General features: G+C 34.6%; 1 protein-coding gene across 14 annotated transcripts in view; it reads left to right on the forward strand.

Annotated features, from left to right (window-relative positions):
* The window catches only part of RP1 (RP1 axonemal microtubule associated), a 335,045-nt gene that overhangs the window by 73,193 nt on the left and 242,015 nt on the right, over positions 1 to 19,837 (forward strand). For 12 of the 14 annotated variants that reach the window (XM_046641544.1, XM_046641545.1, XM_046641549.1 and 9 more), the window contains 3 exons: positions 8,829 to 8,992; positions 14,408 to 14,494; positions 17,364 to 17,496. In XM_046641544.1, the coding sequence (XP_046497500.1) occupies positions 8,829 to 8,992; positions 14,408 to 14,494; positions 17,364 to 17,496 (384 nt within the window). The remainder of the gene's footprint in view (positions 1 to 8,828; positions 8,993 to 14,407; positions 14,495 to 17,363; positions 17,497 to 19,837) is intronic. The other 2 variants (XM_046641548.1, XM_046641555.1) reach the window with 2 other exon arrangements.

Consider the following 19,837-nt stretch of genomic DNA (forward strand, 5'->3'; position numbering starts at 1 on the left):
CTTAACTACTTATTGTGATTATAGTTGATTTTTACTACTTTTGTCTTTTAACCTTCATACTAACTTAAGTGCCTGAACCACTGCCTTTACTAAATGTTTGCCTTTACCAGTGAGATTTTTCCTTTCATATATTCTCTTTTTTCTAGTTATGGCCTTTTCTTTTCCACTTCTTGTAAGGCTGGTTTAGTGGTGATGAACTCCTTTAGTTGTTGCTTGTCTGGAAAACTCTTTATCTCTCCTCCAATTCTGAATGATAACCTTGCTGGATAGAATATCCTGGTTGTAAGTTTTCTTCCTTTCAGCACTTTAAATATATCATGCCATTCCCTTCTTAGCTTCAGAATTTCTCCTGAAAAATCAGCTGATAGTCTTATGGAGGTTCCCTAGTTTGTGACTTGTTGTTCTTCTCTTACTATCTTTAAGATTCTCTTGTTAGCTTTAACTTTGATCATTTTAATTATGATATATATTGGTGTGTATCTCTTTGGCTTTATCTTGTTTGGGACTCTGTGGTTTCTTGGCCTGGATGTCTGTTTCCTTCCCAATTTAGGGAAGTTTTAAGCCATTTTTTCTTCAAATAAATTTCCTCCCCCTTTCTCTTCTCCTTTTGGGAACCCTATAATGTGAATCAGTGTGCTTGATGTCCCAGAGTTCCCTTAAGTTATCTTCATTTTTTTAAACTGTTTTTTCTTTCTGCTGTTCTGATTGAGTGATTTCCACTACCCTGTCTTTCAGATCACGGATCCATTCTTCTGAATCATCTAATCTGCTGTTATTTTCTCTAGTCTGTTTCTCATTTAAGTTATTATATTCTTCTGCTGTGATTGGTTCTTTCTTATATTTTTTAATTCTTTGTACAAGTTCTCACTGTGTTACTCCATTCTACTCCATCAGTCAGTAAGCATTTTTATGACCATTACTTTGACCTTTTTACTTATCTTTGTTCCGCTAGGGTTTTTCTCTAGGGTCTTATCTTGTTCTTTCATTTGGAACATATTGCTTTGTCTCTTCATTTTGTTTGGCTTTCTGTGTTTCTTTCTATGAATTAGGTGAAACAGCTACCTCTCTGGCTCTTGAAGGAGTGGCCTTGTGTAGGAGTATTCCTCGTGTAAACTGTGTATGCTGGGTGGCTTTAACAGGACAGCTGGAGTAGGCATGAGCTGAGGAGTCCCCAGCCACTTGGTGCTTGGGGACACCTTGGTGGGGCAGCTGGAGCAAGGTGCCAGCAGGTTCTAGACTGCCCTGTGGCCGGGGCCTGATAGTGCCTTGGCAGGGGAACTGGAGATGGAGCAGGCCAGGGAGCCCTGGGCTGCTCTGTGCCTGGGGGAGTGCTGGGACAGTCTTAGCAGACTGGTGGCATCTCGACTGTACTCACACCAGTGCTATCAAGATGGAAGGGGAATGCAAAGAATGGTGCCTGCTGATGCTTCTGACCCTGGAGAGAATTCCCAGTAGTTCTCACCTGTTTGGCTGATGATCTAGGAATCGTAAATGGATTTCTTCCCATATAGTCTAGGTGTCCTTTAAACCACTGTCTTTTCTTCTGTGCCCCAGGGTGGGGAAGCCTGTATGTAGGCCTCTCAGTGCTATCCCTCCCTGCAGCATGGGTTGCCATGTTGGATGTGGGGTTCTGTCAAATGGTGTCTTTGTCTCTCTTCCCTGTTTCTTTGTGGTCCCTTTGTACAGAAGCTGTTCAATCAACCTTCAGTTCTTCTTCAGGAAGAATTGCTCTAAATGTAAGTGTGGATTCAGTGTGTCATGAGAGGAGGTGGGTTCAGAGTTTTCCTACACTGCCATCTTTGACCCCCTCCTCCCCTAATGACTAATGACATTTGTCATTCTTATGTCTTTGTGGTACAGTGTGTTTTCAAGTCTTATTTTCTCTTCAGTATTTGTAGTTTGTAGCTCTAGGGTGGTAAGAGTTCTTTATATATTTTGGGCATAATGTATTCAGATGTATGTTTTACACATATTTTTACCTGTCTATAGCTCCACAGCCAATTAAGTCGCCTTGAGCTTTATATTCCTGAGTGAAAATAGAGACCATAGAAAGATGCAGAAGTCAAGTCAGCTTAGTGCTTAGAGGCAGCATGTGGAAGAGTGCTACAGAGAACCATATTCAATGACCCTGCCCAGTTACAGAGCAGTCTATCATTGTCTTAGAGCCTCAGATTGGCGTTTTGCTACTTCAGGAGGAAGAAAACAAAAAGGAAGGCTTCTCTGGCATGATTAGAGAAATAGTTCTCTTCCATTAGTTCTGTACCCCCTCTTCTCAGAAGTTTGTTTATTTATGGCTACTACTGATTTCACACAATCCATCTTCTTCAAATAGTAGTAGCTGAAATAAAACACTTTTTTCTTGTTGCCTTGCTTGGAATAAGATTTCCAATGATTTAATCTTAAGTATTTGCGACTTATATTTGGCTAACACCCATCAATGTAAATTTCCTTGTAGATGCCACTGTCATCCAGCACCTATGTAACTGTCCTGGAGATTGATCCCCTTTCTTTCATGTTTATTTTTATTGCTGCATATATAAATTGCAGTCATTCAGGTGTGTAGACAGGGATAGATACTCTCTCTCTAATTTTGTACTTCAGGAATTTCATTTTCATTTATGTAAGCATTTTATCTTTTTTTTTAAATTTACAAAGTTTATAACAGTATTTATATGTATTTCTTAAGTGAACTATTAGCCTAATTCATTCTTTCTCAACTTTTTGTTTTATTATTTCCTTCTACTAATGAGAGAAATAAAATACTAAGGAATAATATTCTGTTTGCTAGGGTTGAGTTTAGGAGAGCCATGAAACCTTATAATATTTAAGCATTTTGCCCTCCAAGAACCAATTTTCCTCTTTTGGGAGTGATATTGCCCCTGTTGAGAATGCAGTTACATTGATAGAAAACAGGTAATTCTATAGCAGTTACATTGATAATAATAGCTTTCCTTTATTAAGTGACTCTAATGTACTAGACGCTGTACTATGTGACTAATAAATGTTATCAGATATAGCTCTTATAAAAACCACATGAGGAGTATATAGTTTCTATTTTCTGTTTGAAGAAACTACGACAAAGATGTTAGGTTGTTATCTTATCTAAAACCAAGTTTCAAAGTATAAATCTCAAGATACTTCTGTGTGACCTCAAAGATCTCCTATTATTCTCCACTCCTCACAATGATACTATTCAAATTAATTGAAAAGTGATGCCATTTTGTGGCCAAGATATACAATTTATTGTGGTGCTTCAAGTCCAAACATATTGACTTCTAGAAATGGTTCTTGTAGGTCATCAATGATTTTTTTGATCTGTGAGTAGCTTATAGTTTACTGGGAAGAACAGCTGGCAAGTAATTATAAGGAACTGTGAAAATATAGAAGTATAATTATAGAGGGGATTTTTTTATAACCATGATGTGAAAACTTTATTTTGTTCTAGAAGAATTCAGACACAAGTTTCCTATATTCTGGTACTCCTAAAGAGCTCTTCATCTATAATATGCAATTCATCATCTAAAATTATATCTATTTTTCCTTTTACATGTTTGCCTATTTAAAGAGGTAAAAGTAATGTAGCACATGGTAAAAGTCAAATAGTGTAGATAAATACAAAATGAAAAGTTAACCTTTCCCTAACTCTAACTTTTAAACTGTACTCATAAAGATATCTTCATTTTTCTCTCGAAATTTAAATGCATATGTCAGCACATATGCATATATCTATGGATATCCTTTTTCTTAGCAAAATTGAGATAATGGTATCCAAATTGTGCTGTATTTTGCTTTAGTCATTCTTTTAAAATTGTTGTGTTATGTAGCATATCATTGTGGCTGTTTTGTAATTTCTCTGACTCATTCTGTATTAAAAGATATATAGTTGCATCCAAATATTCACTATTACAAGGAGTCTTGAAGAATGTCCTTAGTACACATAGTTTGGCATCTTTGTGAAGATATTTGTTCAGTGAATTATAAGAGTAAGACTGTTATCAAAGGACACATGCATTGTAAATTTTCATAGATATTGCCAAATTGCCCTTCAAAAAAGATACAGGAAACTACACTGATGCCAATGTGTATGAGAAAGTCCATTCTCACAGCACTAGATATTCTAAAACTAAAGATTTTTGCCAATCTGATAGATGGAAAACAGTGTCTTCTTTTGATTTGCTTTTCTTTGGTTTTAAGGAAGGTTGAGCATATTTTCTGTTTCTTTGATATTTGTGTTTTGTATTTTAATGAATTGCTTATTCATATCCTCGCCCATATTTCTATTGTGAAATCCATGTTTTGTTTTTTGATTATGTGAGCTGTTTGCAAATGGAAAACTTTAGTCTTTTTTCATTTGTGTGGCAATTTTTTATCAACTTTACCATTCCAGTTATGGCTTTTAGAAGTTTTTGTTTATTTAATGATTAAAACAATCAATTGTGTTGAGGGGTAATTTACATAAATAAAATGCACATATTTTACATCTACAATGCGATGAGTTTTGACAGTTGAGTTCACCACTTCAGTCAAGACATAGAATAATTCTGTCATCCCAAATAGTTTCTTCATGCTCTTTGCAGATAATTCCACCACCCCGGCACTAGGAAAGAACTCATTTTCTTTTTGTTACTGTAAATAAGGTTGCCTTTCCTAGAAGTTTTTATGTGGAATCATACAATATATACTTTTTTGTGACTAGAATTTTAATCAGCATAAAGCTTGAGATTCATCCAAATTTTTGTATGTATCAGGTTATGCCTTTTAATTGCTAAATTGTATTTATTTATGTAACACAATTTGCTTATATTGTCACTTTTTGTATTAGTTTCCTAGGGTTTCTGTAACAAATTATCAGAGGCAAGATGGCTTGAAAAAAACAGGAATTTATTCTTTCATAGTTCTGGAGACGAGAAGTCCAAAATCCAGATGTTGGCAGTGTCATGCTCTCTTTGAAGGCTCTAAGGGAAGAGCCTTCCTTGCCTCTTCCTAGCTTCTGGTGGTTGCAGGCAGTCCTTGGCATTCTTTGGCTTGCAGCTAGATATTTCCAATCTCTGTGTACTAAGGGCATTCTTCCCTTGTCTCTGTCTCTGTGTCTCTTCTCCTTTTCTTATAAAGATACCACTCATAATTGACTAAGCCCACCCTACTCAAGTATGACTTCATCTAAACTAATTACATCTGCAATGACCCTGTTTCTAAATAAGATCTCATTCACAGGTACCAGGAGTAAGGACTTGAACATATTTTTTAGGGGGCACATTTCACATTATAGTTCTTCTGGCCCTGGAAAATTCATGTCCTTTTCATATGCAAAATGCATTTACCACATTCCAGCATTCCCCAAAGTTTTAACTATTGCAGCATCAACTTTGTCTATAACATCATCTAAATGTAACCTTCTGAAATGTTCAAAATCTCATCTTTGATATCATTTGAATTAGGTATAGGCAAGCCACTTGTATAATCCATCCTTGGCCAAAATTCCTCTCCATTCACAGACCTGTGAAACTAGAAAACAAGTTATCTGCTTTTAAAATACAACGGTGGGGCAGGCATAGAATAGACATTCCCAACCCAAAAGGGAGAAATTAGAAGGAAAAAAGGGGGGTCACATGTCCCAAGCAAGGCTGAAGTCCAGCAGGGCAAATTTCGTTAGATTTCAAGGCCTGGGAATAATCCTCCATGGCTTACTGCTTTGTTCTCTGGGCCCTGCTAAGGCAGCGGCCTCATCCTTTTGGCCCTCCATGGTGGTGGCCCTGCCGTCTCAGCCCACCAGGGCCCTTGGCCCTTGGTGTCATTCTTCCTTCATTTCATCCCATCTCTGTCCCTTTCATCTGGAATAAATTTCTTGAATGCCTTGTTGGTATTCTGTGGATATCATGAGGACTCACATCATTAGACACAAGGGTTCTCTACAGATCCTTCCTGGATAACTCCATCTCTAATCCTGGCTTCTGCTGAGATGGTTGATTGGATGCATAAATCATATGCCTAATCTCTCTAGCAAACAGTATTTCTGCCATGCCCTTGGCTCTGTTTGCAGAACATCATATCTGGATAGGTTGAAAATTTTCCAAATCTTCAAGTGCTGCTTCCTTTTTCGTTAACATTCCTTTCTCAATTTATCTCTTTCCTCTTTCATTTTACCGTAAGCAGCAAGGAGAAACCAGGCCACACCTTTCACACTTTGATTGGAAGTCTCCTTGGCTAAATATGTAGGTTCCTTACGTACCAGTTCTATTTCCACCACTGAATAATAGAGCACAATTCAGCCAGGTTCTCTGCCACTTTATAGAAGCATGGCCTTTGCTCTAGTTTCCGATAATGTGTTTCTCATTTCCATCATTTCCAATAGTGAGTTTCTATCATGAATGAGTATGTAATTTTGCCAAATGCTGTTTTTGTATTTTCTGAGGTGATCAGATACATGTTCTCCTGTTCTGTTAATATGATGCATTACATTTCCATATGTTAAAAAGCTTTGCATTCCTGGGATAAACCTGAAGACTGTGGTTGACTTGATTTCCTAATATTTGTTGAGAATATTTTCATTTACTTCATAAGGGTTAGTACTCTTTAGTTTTCTTATTATATCTTTGTCTGGTTTTGGTATTAGAGTAATACTCATCTCACACTATGAGTTGCAAACTATTCCGAAGGGTTTGTGTAGGATTCATATTATTTATTTCTTAAAGGTTTGATAGAAAATTCAACCTCTGGGCCTGCTTTCTTCATGAAATAAATTTAATTGTAAATTTATTACGATTTTTTAGAAGATAGAGGGCAATTCAAATTTTCTACTTATTTTGTATCTGTTATGGTAATTTGAGTCTTTCATCAAGCTATTTGTCCAATCCCTGCATCCTAGTTTTCTCCAGTCCATTTATTCACCCCTTCAACCCATTCTTTTTCAAATTGGGGCCTAACAGGATATGAACATTAAGAAGGTTTTTAGAATTTTATCTGTTCATCCTCTTTCTCCTGTAATGTTGCTGAGCAAGCTGGGGTAAGTACCCTACAAATTCCTGAAATCTTCTGTCTCACTCTTCTCTTGGCTTCAGCTTTACAAAGATTATGGCATAAGGTTTTGTACCTTCTTTTTTTAATTTCTACTGGGTTTTTTTTTTTGCCAGTTCTTCTTTTTTTTAATTAATTTTTTTTTGCTTATTTATTTTGTTAGTTTTCCTTTGACCTGTCATCACTTCACCAAAATCTTACATTAAACATTTTCTGATTTTTTTCATTTTTGGTGTGTTGGCCTTACTACCTCATATAGATTCCAAGCTAACAGAGGATAAAGACTTCATTTTATGTTTTTCATATACTCCTCTCCATGACACTGGATACCTAGTAATGACTCAATGACTTGTTGGGTATTGATTGATCGAAGTGTAAGTTATGAACTAAAGGATGAATCTTAGTTCATGATCGTTAGATTCTACTCCAGTTTTTACAACACTCCCTTCCAAGGTTAAGGTTTTAATGATTTAAAGAAGTGTAAACACCTATGGTAAACAGACATCATATTTCATTATTTTCATTTTTATTTCTATTCCTATACTTTTCATCTTAGTTGTTAGAAAATGCAATTTCTTTCTCTATTGATTTAGTCCGTGTACATTTAGCAAGTATTGATTCTCCCCTGAACTCTTTTGCTGCATTTCTAAGAGAGCAGAAGCTGAAGAGCTTTATTTCATTTTATTCAAACAAGCACTAAATATGATAATTATTCTACAGAAAACAGCTAGAATTTTCCCATCTCCATAGTTTGTGATTGCAATTTAACTGCTTCTGCCACTATTAAAGATAGCCTATCATCCTTCTACAATTTTTTAAAATGACGTTTTTCTTTGCTAACTGATTGTCTGCCAAGATGGTTTGGTAGCCTAACGTGGCTTTTTACCATGTGTTGGAAAAATAAAGTAGAATTTCCTGTTTTAAAGTAGATTTTTAAAAACATACGTTAATTTAACATGTATTTATTGTTCCATGTAAGTAAAATTTAAATCTGGAACTTGATTACTATTTGAATGATCAAGATGGGAAATACACTTATGTTGCCTAATTTCTCATTACTACAATTTTCTTATTGATCAACTCTTGGTGTTTACTCCAAACCTGGCAAAATTAGATTGAAATCCTAGGAAATAATATCATACCACTGTCAATATGCTATAATGTTTAGTTAATCTTAGTTTTATTCACAATTAACCACATATTTTCTACCACTGTTTTTATTTGTTGCTGAGTGATACAGAATTTACTTTGTGGAACTCAGTTAATTCATCTATTAATTAGGGATACCTAAAAGAGTAAGTGAAGAAATTGTACCAGATGACTTCTCAAATTCCTTCTAACTTACCTGATTCCAATTTTTATCCTTATATAAATTACTATGTAATTTTTTTATTTTGGAAAATATCTAAACTCAAAAAATCTTAAAAGATATAATTCTGAATGCACATATTACATGTCAAAACTAAGACTATTGGAGGTATTTTGTCAAAATGCTGAGCACTTAAGAGATGTTATATGGTGACTGTCTCAGAGTCCAGGCATGACCAACTGTGACAGGATAATGGTATCTCTCTAATGTTATTATTAAAGATCTTCTAGGAAATATTCTCATGGTTGTATTGTAGGAAATAGTAATTTTATTGAGTATTTTAAAAACTGAGTCTAAATCCTGTGTTATAGCACTTTTCTAGAGGGGATAGAGAAGAGTATGTTGTGTCTATGCTGAACTCTTGTAGCTTCGTGACGACCTGCTGTTCTGAGTCTTCCATTTTTATCAGCTGCTGTAATGCTGTGTATTACTTGTGCTTCTATAGGTGGTAACTGGAAAGTTTCCATAATCACCAGTGACTTGCCAAATGCAGGGACCAGCTCACAGATTTATATTATACTATATGGACAACATAGAAGTTCAGCCCCCATATATCTTTATGGAACAGATGGAGCTCGATTTCAGGATGGCTGTGAAGACATCTTTACTGTAAGTGATAAAATGGAGTAAAACCTGTTAATATAAGTTAATGTAAGTTAATATAAGTTAAAATAAGCTACTAGACACTTTGAAATTAATACAGTCTATCGAATTGGGTGCTTCCTGTTGTAACACCATGTGTCCTGCAGAAGAACAATCAAAAGTAATTGATTGCAGTTTTTGTTCAAGCAGATTAAACACAAGTAAAACTGCAATATGGTAAGAGATAACAGCCAGAGAGAAATACTAGATGGCCAAGATTGATGGTTTCTATTCTTGTGGCTGTCAGGAGCAAGGACTTATGCCTTTCTGGGTGAGGCTCTAACAGATAAGTCTTAAAGTCAAGGTCAAAAAGGGAAAAATAAAATTATCAAATAATGGAGGACAAAGAAGTTGTCATCAAATTATTAGGTCATGGCTAGACACATTGAGATCAAGATCTAGGGAGAAAAAGAGGTAGCAAGGAAGAAGTAGGGGAGACCAGTGTCATGTTGCTACAGTCAGAAAGATTAGCAATCAAAGGCAAGACTTGAAATGAGTTTAAGCACCTGCACTTATAGGTGTCTTATAATGTCTGTTGAATGAATGACTGAATGCATAGATTGTTTTGAACTGGGTAGCAACAGAGAATAAAATCAGAATCAGAAAATGAGGGTCCTTAAATATCTTAAATCTTTGCAGGATATCCACTTCCGTGTGATCCTGGGTGTTTAGTTTACTACAACCTGGGCACTCAGCACACATATGTTACAGGGAAGGCTGAGCCATTTGGAATCAAGCTAATAGTTTAATTTGATCCATCCTTTCCATACTTTCTATATGAGTCAGTATTTAAAGAAACTCTTTCTTGTATTGATGGTCACTACAAATAAAAGTAAAAAGTGAAGACTTTTTTATTATTTTGCAAATGTAAGAAATAGTTTTAGAAGTGACTACACCAAAAGAGTCTAAGCTGTTTTTATTATTGTTGTTTTACTATTTTATTGTTTCAAGTTTACTTTTAAATCAAATTATACCTTCACACGTGTATAGGATTAAATCATTCTGAATTCTGCAGTAAGAAAGGAGCACCTTTACCTCCTCATTTCCATTTCCTTCTCCCTCAGGAAACCATTTTCATAGTTTGATGCTCCTTTTTTTCTGAGCACTGTGGCCTACCTTTCAGCTCTTTCAGTTGTCTTGCTCTCTCTTCCTTGAACCCTGAGGTTGCCACATTTCTATCTTGTTTGTAGAGGTGATGGCTTCATTAAGTTTAGTAGTTTAATGCCTATTTTGATTGTAGTTTTCATTCATTCTGATCAATTGTTTTCTTGTAAGGGTTCTTAGGTAAATTTTCGCTTTCCCCTCTTTCCTTTTTCCTTATAGTTTTTTCATATAGATCTTTTCTTTTCCTTTTTATTGTGGTAAAATCCACAAAATTAAACTTACCAGTTTAACCATTTTAAAGTGTACAATTCTCTGGCATGTAGAATATTCACAGTATTGTTCAACTGTTAACCACTATCTAATTCCTGAATATTTTAGTCACTCCAAAAGGAAACGTCATTATGCAGTCACTCCCCATTCCTTTTCTCCCAACTCCTAGCCAAGTCTAATCTGCTTTCTGTCTTTAACGATTTGGCAATTCTGGGTATTTCATATAAATGGAATCATATAAAATGTGGCCTTTTGTGTATGACTTCTTTCACTTAGCATAATGTTTTCAAGGTTCATCCATGTTATAGAAGGTATCAGTACATCATTCCTTTTTATGGCTGAATAATATTTCATTGTATGGAAATACCACACTTTGTTTATCCATTCATCTGTTGATGAAAATTTGAGTTGTCTCTACCCTTTGGCTGTTGTGAATAGTGTTTGTATGAACATTTGTGTACAAGTGGGTTTTTTCTTTTTAACACCTGTTTTCATTTCTTTTGAGTATGTACCCAGAAGTGGAATTTCAGGGTCATGTGGTAATTCTGTCTTTAACTTTTTGAGGAACCACCAAACTGTTTCCACAGTGGCTATCCATTTTACATTTCCACCAGCAATGTGTGAGGGTTCCAGTTTCTCCACATCCTCACCAACACTTGTTATTGTCAATTTAAAAAAAAAATTCTAGTCTAACCTCGTGAATGTGAGATGGGGTTTCATTGTTATTTTGATTTACATTTCCCTAATGATTAATGATATTGAGTATCTTTTCATGTGCTTGTTGGCCATTTGTATATCTTCTTTGAAGAAATATCAATTCAAATCCTTGTCCTATATTTTAATTGGGTTGTTTTTCCTTTTGTTGTTGAGTTGTAAGAGTTCTTTATATATTGTGAATATTAGACTCATCAGAAATATGATTTGCAAATATTTTCTTCTATTTTTGGATTTTCTTTTCACTCTTTTGTTAGTATCCTTTGATGGACAAGATTTTTTTTTTTTTTTTTTTTTTTTTTGTGGAAGGTTAGCCCTGAGCTAACTACCACCAATCTTCCTGTTTTTGCTGAGGAAGACTGGCCCAGAGCTAACATCCGTGCCCATCTTCCTCTATTTTATATGTGGGATGCCTACCACAGCATGGCTTTTGCCAAGCAGTGCCGTATCTGCACCCAGGATCTGAACTAACAAAAACTGGGCCGCTGAGAAGCAGAACGTGTGAACTTAACCACTGCGCCACTGGGTTGGCCCCTGATGCACAAGAATTTTTAATTTTGATGATGTCTAATTTATCTACTTTTTTCTTTTGTTGCTTGTGTTTTTGGTGTCATATGTAAGAAACCATTGCCAAATCCAAGATCTTGAAGGCTTACCCCTAAATTTTATTTTGTATTAATTCTCGATCCATTTTGAGTTAAATTTTGTATATGGTGTGAGGTAAAAGTCCAATTCCATTATTTTGTATGTGCATACCTAGTAGTCCTGGCACTGTTCGTTAAAGAGACTATTCTTTCCCCATAGCATTGGCTTATCCTCTTGTTGAAAATCAACTGACCATAGATGGTCATAGGATTTATTTCTGGACTCTCAGTTCTATTCCATTGATCTATATGTCTGTTTTTATGCCTGTACCACACAGGTTTTATTACCTTAACTTTGTAATAAATTTTGAAATAAGAAAGTATGAGTTCTTCAACCTTGTTCTTATTCTTTAAGATTGCTTTGGCTATTTGTGGCCCCTTGCAATTCCATATGAATTTTAGGATCAGCTTTTCCATTTCTGCAAAACAGGCCATGTGGATTTTGACAGGGATTACATTGAATCTGTAGATTTCTTTGGGTAGTATTGACTTGTTATCAATATTAAGCCTTCCAATCCATGAACATGATATCTTTACAATTATTTAGGTCTTTAATTTCTTTCAGCAATGTTTTGTAGTTTTTCTTGTATAAGTCTTAAACTTCCTTTGTTAAGTTTATTCCTAAGAATTTTATTCTTTTTGATGCTATTGTAAATAGAATTGTTTTCTTAATTTCTTTTTTGTATCGTTCATTACTAATGAAAGGAATTGCAACAGATTTTTGTGTGGTGATCTAGTATCCTGTAACTTTGTGGAATTCCTTTATTAGCTTTAATAGGTTTTTGTGGAATCTTTAGGATTTTCTATATATTAGATCGTATCATCTGTGATACAGATAGTTTTATATAGTTTTATATCTATACATAGTTTTATATCCATAGTTTTATATCTTTCCTTTCCAAAATCTGATGTGTTAGATTTTGTCAAATGCTTTTTTTGCATCAATTTAGATAACTGTGTTTTTTTCCTCTTCATTCTGTTTACGTGGTAAATTACATTGATATTTGTATGTTGAACCACTCTCTATTCCTGGGATAAATCCCAGTTGGTCATGGTGTATAATCCTCTTAAAACGCTTCTGGATTCAGTTAGCTAGTGTCTGTTGAAGATTTTTGCCTTTATATTTAGAAAGGGTATTTGTTTATAGTTTTCTTTGCTTGTCATGTCTTTGTCTGGCTTTGGTATCAACCCTGCTTACCTTCTAGAAAGAGTTAGGAAGTGTTCCCACTGCTATATTTTTGGGAGAGTTTGAGATGAATTGGTGTTAATTCTTCTTTAAATATTTGGTAGATTCACCAGTGAAGCCATCTGTCCTAGGCCTTTCTTTGTTGGGAGGTTTTTTATTACTGCTTCAATCTCTTTACTTATTATAGGCCTATTCAGACTTTCTGTTTTTTCTTGAGTCTGCTTTGACAGTTTGTGTTTTTCTAAGGATTTGTCTATTTCATCTAGGTTGTCTAATTTTTTGGCATACAATTGTTCATGATATTCTTTTATAATACTTTTTATTTCTGTAAGGTCAGTAGTAATGTCCCTATTTTCATATATGATTTTAGTAATTTGACTTTTCTTCTTTCCTTAGGCTAGCTGTTTGTCAGTTTATTCTTTTTGAAGCCCTAATTTTTGGTTTTGTTGATTCCATTATTTTTGTATTCTCTATTTTATCTCCATTTTAATTTTTATTATTTGCTTTCTTCTTCCAGCTTTGCATTTAGTTTGCTCTCCTTTTTCTAGATCCTTAAATTGTAAAGCTAAGTTATTTATTTGAGATCTTCTTTCTTCTCCTTCTACTTCCTCTTTTTCTTCCACCTCCTGACCGTCCCATCCTCCTCTTGCCTCCTCCTACTTCTTTTTGCTTAAAGTCTCTGGATTTATTAGATTGGAATCTTCAAGAAAGTTTTCTCTCACGGCAAGCTTGACAATCTAGTTGATGGGCACCCATCTGAAATGATTTCTTCCTTTAAGCACATTCAGATTTTATGGAATTACAGCTAATATTTCCCTCTGAGCTCTGCTTTCACTGTATCTCCTGTGTTTTCTGTATGTTATTTTTTTTCATTCCTCTCAAGGTGTTTCTTAATTTCCCTTGCAATTTCTTTGACTTATTGGTTGCTTAAGAGTATGTCGTTTCATTTACATATTAGTGGATTTTTCAGGTTTTTTTCCCCTGTATTGATTTCTAGTTTCATTCCATTGTGGTTTGAAAAGATACTTTGTATGATTTCAGTCTTATTTAATTTTCAAAAGGTTTTTGTGACATAACATATGGTCTATCCTGGAGAAAATTCCATGTGCACTTGAGAAAATTATATTCTGCTGTTGTTGAGTGGAATGTTCTATAAATGTCTGTTAGATCTAGTTGGTGTATAATGTTGTTCAAGTCCTCTCTTTCCTTATTGATTTTCTGTCTAGTTCTCCTGTCATTTATTCAAAGTGGAGTATTGAAGTCTCCAACTGTTATTGTAGACTATTTCTCCATTCAGTTCTGTTAATTTTTGCTTCATATATTTTGACACTCTGTTATTAGGTGTATGCTTGTTTATAAGCCTTATATCTTCTCGATAGATTGACCCCTTTATCTTAATATCAGCTGTTTTTAAATGGATTTTGTGAAAGTACATTGGAAGACAGTCTCTTGGTTCCTTTATAGATCACAGTTGGAGACATTGGAACACTCTTTAAGATTCGTATTGGTCATACCAACTCTGGACTCTCCCCTTCCTGGCACTGTAAAGAGGTAAAGACATATCAACGTTCCCATGCTTTCCAAAATACTCTGCAAATTCTGTTTAGGAATCAAACCCCAAGGGGGCAATTTATTCCTCTTATGAGTTGATGGAGTCAAATCTGGACTTTTTTTGTCAATGTATTCCTCAGGGCAGCAGTATCATGTGCTGTTGTCGATAATTTAATCCCTCATTAATTGAGGGAAGCACTTCAACCAAACAGTCCTTTCACCTCTTCGAAAAGACAGGAAAATACTTGGGGCTCTCGATAAACTCATACTGCTTCTTGAGATGGTTGCACTAATGATGAAAAAGTGACTAGGTGGACGTTATCTGCTTCATGAGGGTTGTAAAACTAGACCATTTGTGCTGATGAAATAATAATCTAATAGACTTGAATGCCACCTCTCAAATTTAGTCTATTCATGCTAAGCAAGATAATGCCTCTGTGAGTACTTTTAGGAGGAAAAAAGGGGCTTAAGTTTTCTACGTTGTTCAGAATTAAAAATTGTACTTGTTACCATGATTACCAATAACTGCAGATTTTCAACACTGGAAATTGTACAGCTTGTCATCCATTTTTGTGTATGGTGTATTTCCATCTTTTGTCATTTCACAATAAATGATCTTTAAACAAGTTCTCAAAATGAAAAGAATATCTAGTTCCATTCCTGATATTTTTTGCAAATTTGTTCTACAGTTTTATAATATGTGAGAAAATTAATGAAAAAGTCATTGAAGATGAATAGTCCCTTAAAAACATATTTTTTATTCCATTAGCAGAAACACATAGTTGTTAATAATGCCATAGTCTTTACATAAAAGTCACAAAAGATCCTGAAGCAGAATGAAAAAATAAAACTCACTATATAAAAATACAGAATGTAGAAGATTTCAAAATTCAGAATTATTGGGTCTGGCCCAGTGGCGCAGCGGTTAGGTTCCCACATTCCACTTCTCGGCGGCCTGGGGTTTGCCGGTTCAGATCCCGGGTGTGGACATGGCACCGCTTGGCAAAAGCCCTGATGTGGTAGGCGTCCCACATATAAAATAGAGGAACATGGGCATGGATGTTAGCTCAGGACCAGTCTTCCTCAGCAAACAGAGGAAGATTGGCAGTAGTTAGCTCAGGGCTAATCTCCCTAAAAAAAAAAAAAAATTCAAAATTATTGCCTGGCCTCTATGTGAAATAATTCTCTCTTTTATGCCATATAGAACTTTTGAAGTATGATATTCAGGTTGATATTTAATTGATCATATATAATAATACCTCTTACTCTTTTCTCTTTTAGTAAGCTAAACTAACTTATGAAAATTATCATTAATCCTCCTTCCATATCATTTGATTGATAATCAATAAGCAATATTATATTCATTATTAACCTGGGATGTTAAGACAGTGGTTAAGTAATCTGGAAAGATTATATAATACTGCAGAGGAAAGACATAAAATCAAGCTGAAAATTCTTACTGTCTTTCTCCCCATGGCAAATACTCTCTTCATTGCAAGGCAACTTGTTTGCCTGAGGTTTACCTCACCTGTCTTTGAGAACCAGTGAAGAAGAGAGATGTTCTTCATTCAAAGTTTTATTCTGAATATACAAAGCTCTTATATAATTTACCCATTTGGCCAAATTGGGAGTTTCCTGTTCAATTTTTATAATACAGTTCAGAAGTTTGAAATTTAAAATTTTAGGTAAATTAGTGCCAATAACTTGAGGGGATTAGAATTAAGGCACTGAGTCCATTATAGCAATAATGGTACAGTATTTCTATAGTTCATAAAATGATCACATTGCTTTAAGGAACTTAATCTTGATTCTTTCAAGTTTAGTTAAGGAAGATTACAAAATAAAAACTTTCAAATAGTGATTTATTTTGTATTTCTCAAATGATCTGCCTTACTCTTTAATTAAAATAACCAAGTCAAATAGTTATGGCAGCAGTAGCAGCCTTGCAAACCAAGGGTAACCGTGTGTGGTTCTCAGGGAGCTTTTCTAAAAGTGTGATTGCACCAGAATCACACTTGATATGAATTTATGAATGCACATTTCTGGGCCTTACCAAGACCCACAGAATTAGTAAGTTTAGGAACTGAAAATCTACCTTTATGATGGTATGACTTCTTAAACAATCAAGGTTGAAAATCTCTGATGTAAGACATTTTAAAGACAAAAAGGTTAACAGATAAAGTAACACTTCACTGAAACTTTTAAAAGAATAATAGTACCCTACTCATGAAAGCCTAGATTTTGGAATCAGAAAACATAATTTCTACTTTTTGATGATTTTTGACATTTGTCTGATCTTATCAGAATTTAACATCTTTATCAACTCCAGGATAAATGGATTAGATAGCGTATGGTATCATAGGTACCCAGATAAACAATTACTGCTTGAATTTCATTCATTGCTAAGGACCCAAGGAGGAAAATGTATCAGTTTGAATCTGTAGTGCATGAAATTTAGCTCATGCTAATATTTTATAAAATCACTTTAAAATTTAAAAAACCTCATTACTAAGGGGTTGGAACAGGGGAATAACAGATTTTTAAAAATTGTAAACATCTCTTTCGAAATAGGAAAATATTGATGGCACTTAGAAAATTTGGGAGGTAATTGGTATGTTTAGCATTTCAATATAGAGACATTAGAAGTAGAAAAAGTTCAAAATAGAGAAAAGAAATGCCATTGTGCTTGAGATGGCAATAAAAGAAGAAATTAGCACTTTTCTTGTCAAATATTCAACAGCTTCCTTTATTAGAGAAAAGCAAAATGATCTTCCCTAAGCTAAGTGTCAGATTTGGACAAAAACTTTTATTTGATTTTTTGATAAAGTATTCTTATATTTTTTCAGAAGTAATATTGTTGCTATTGCAGATACAATTGTGGAACATGAATTCTAGGAAACAGTTTTACATACCTGTTCAACGATGGTTGGCACGAGATCAAGAGGATGGGGAAATCTGTCGAGAATTTCCTGTTTTAAACAAAGGACAACCCATCTTTCCAGGTGGGGAAGATACAGCTCCAGGCAGCACAGATAAAACTTGTTTGCCTAAAAGCTGAAGGACAGGAAATTTGATAAATACATGTTAAGTAAATGAATGAATGATTAAAGAACTGCTCTTTTCTTACCAATTACCTCTGCTGGTGTAACAGCTATATTTAAACATTTTTTAGTTGGTTCATGTACTGACATTCAGGAATATGTTCTTGTCAACAGCCCTGTAGGAAGGTCAGCTGAAATTCCTCTTAATCAAAACAAGAAAGTTAGTTCTTAGAAGGTTGTGAGAAAATTGAATATCCAATGAAGTTACTTCGGAGCTAAGAAATGCAAGTCAATGTATGCTTTTCTCTCTGGGCTCTGCCTTATTTTTGAAAATTTATCTGTTTGATCAGGAAATGAAAAAAGAATGGCTCAATGACTTTCTCAGCATTTGGTCAAAAACAGAAGTGTGTTCCAGCCTTGTATAAAAATGGCTGTGAAATAGGCTATACTTAGGGTTAGACAGTCACTACTCACTGCCACAAGAATTCAGGGTAATTCTGTGCATAAGAGCTGTTTGCTTTTGTGTCTGCTGGCCTCTGTTTTGGAAGAGAATAAGAAAAGGATGTATGAGAATTATTAAATGGGCAATGATAAAAGTAGTCTTTTTTCCAATCCAAGATATTTTCTGCTAAAAATGTGGTATCTTAGTTTTCTAGAGAAATAAATGATAACATGTATTATCTGAAGATTAAGAAGAGTTCCAAAATGTCATATCATCTAACAGGCTTAGGCATATAATAACTTGTCTAACATTTCTAGGGAACGTAGGTTGGTAAAACATTTGCAGAGACTGACATTCCTTTGTGATTTTAAAATAAGATGTGATAAACTGTTAAGTTTCTGAAGTTAAAATATTTTTGAAAAGATAGGAATAGTTCTGTTTGCTGAAAAGTGAAGGATTGTATAAGCATTGTTCTCACCATTCATAAGCATTTTTCTCATCATTTATAAGTATTCTCCTCCTACTTCTCTAGTAATCACCAGTTTGTTTCCAATATCTATGAGTCTTTCTGTTTTTTGTTTATTTGTTTTGTTTTTTAGATTCTCCATGTAAGTGAAATCATACAATACGTATGTTTCTCTGTCTGACTTATTTCACTGAATATAGTACTCTCTAGGTCCATTCATGTTGTCACAAATGACAAGATTTCATTCTTTTTTATGCCTGAGTAATATTCCATTGTATGTATGATGTATTCTATTGTATGTATGTATGTGGATATATATGTATATGTGCCACATCTTCTTTATGCATCTATCGATGAACACTTAGGTTGCTTCCATATCTTGGCTGTTGTAAATAATGCTGCAATGAACATAGCGGTGCATATATCTTTTCAAGTTAGTGTTTTTGTTTTATTCAAATAAATACCCAGGAGCTGAGGTGCTGAATCGTGTGGGAGTTTTGGTTTTGGGGGGGGGGGAGTGAAACAGGTGAAATGGATTAAGTACAAACTTCCAGTTATAAAATGAATAAATCATGGGGATATAATAATGTACCACATAGGGAATATAGTGAATAATATTTTAGTAACTTTGTATGGTGACAGAAGGTAACTAGTCTTATTGTGGGTCATTTTGTAATGTATATAAATATCGAATCACTGTGATGTACACCTGAAACTAAGAGGATATTTTATGTCAATTATACTTCAATAAAAAAAATCATTATGTTGTATACCTTATACTAATGCAATGTCATATGTCAATTATATCTCAATAAAACTGGAAAAGAAATAATAAAATAAAATAACAGCTACAATTATTATCAACCTTCTTCCTCATCTGCCCGTTTGCTTCACCCAGGAGGAGACATTTGCCAGATGCCCTCTTCCTACGCACTGTTAGTAATGATGCAGAGGTCACTTTTTGCCTCTTTGTCTCTCATTTTAATTGTAAAATTTTGTTCAAAGAAGTCATATTCTACAAATACATCCTGACTTTCCTGGGCTTTCTGTAGTACTTGGTACTTATGGATTTTTTTTTTAATTGAGTTATTGATAGGTTACAATCTTGTGAAATTTCAATTGTACATTAATGTGTGTGAGTCATGTTGTAGGTGCACCACTTCACCCTTTGTGCCCACCCCCCACCCCACCTTTCCCCTGGTAGCCACTAAACTGTTCTTGGTCCATAGTTTTAAATTCCTCATATGAGTGGAGTCATACACAGATTATCTTTCTCTTGCTGGCTTATTTCACTTAACATAATTCTCTCACGGTCCATCCATGTTATTGCAAATGGAATGATTTTGTTCTGTTTTGCAGCTGAGTAGTATTCCATTGTATATATGTACCACATC

The sequence above is a fragment of the Equus quagga genome, chromosome 16 (assembly GCF_021613505.1).
Source record: "Equus quagga isolate Etosha38 chromosome 16, UCLA_HA_Equagga_1.0, whole genome shotgun sequence".
In the NCBI taxonomy this organism is placed as follows: Eukaryota; Metazoa; Chordata; class Mammalia; order Perissodactyla; family Equidae; genus Equus; species Equus quagga.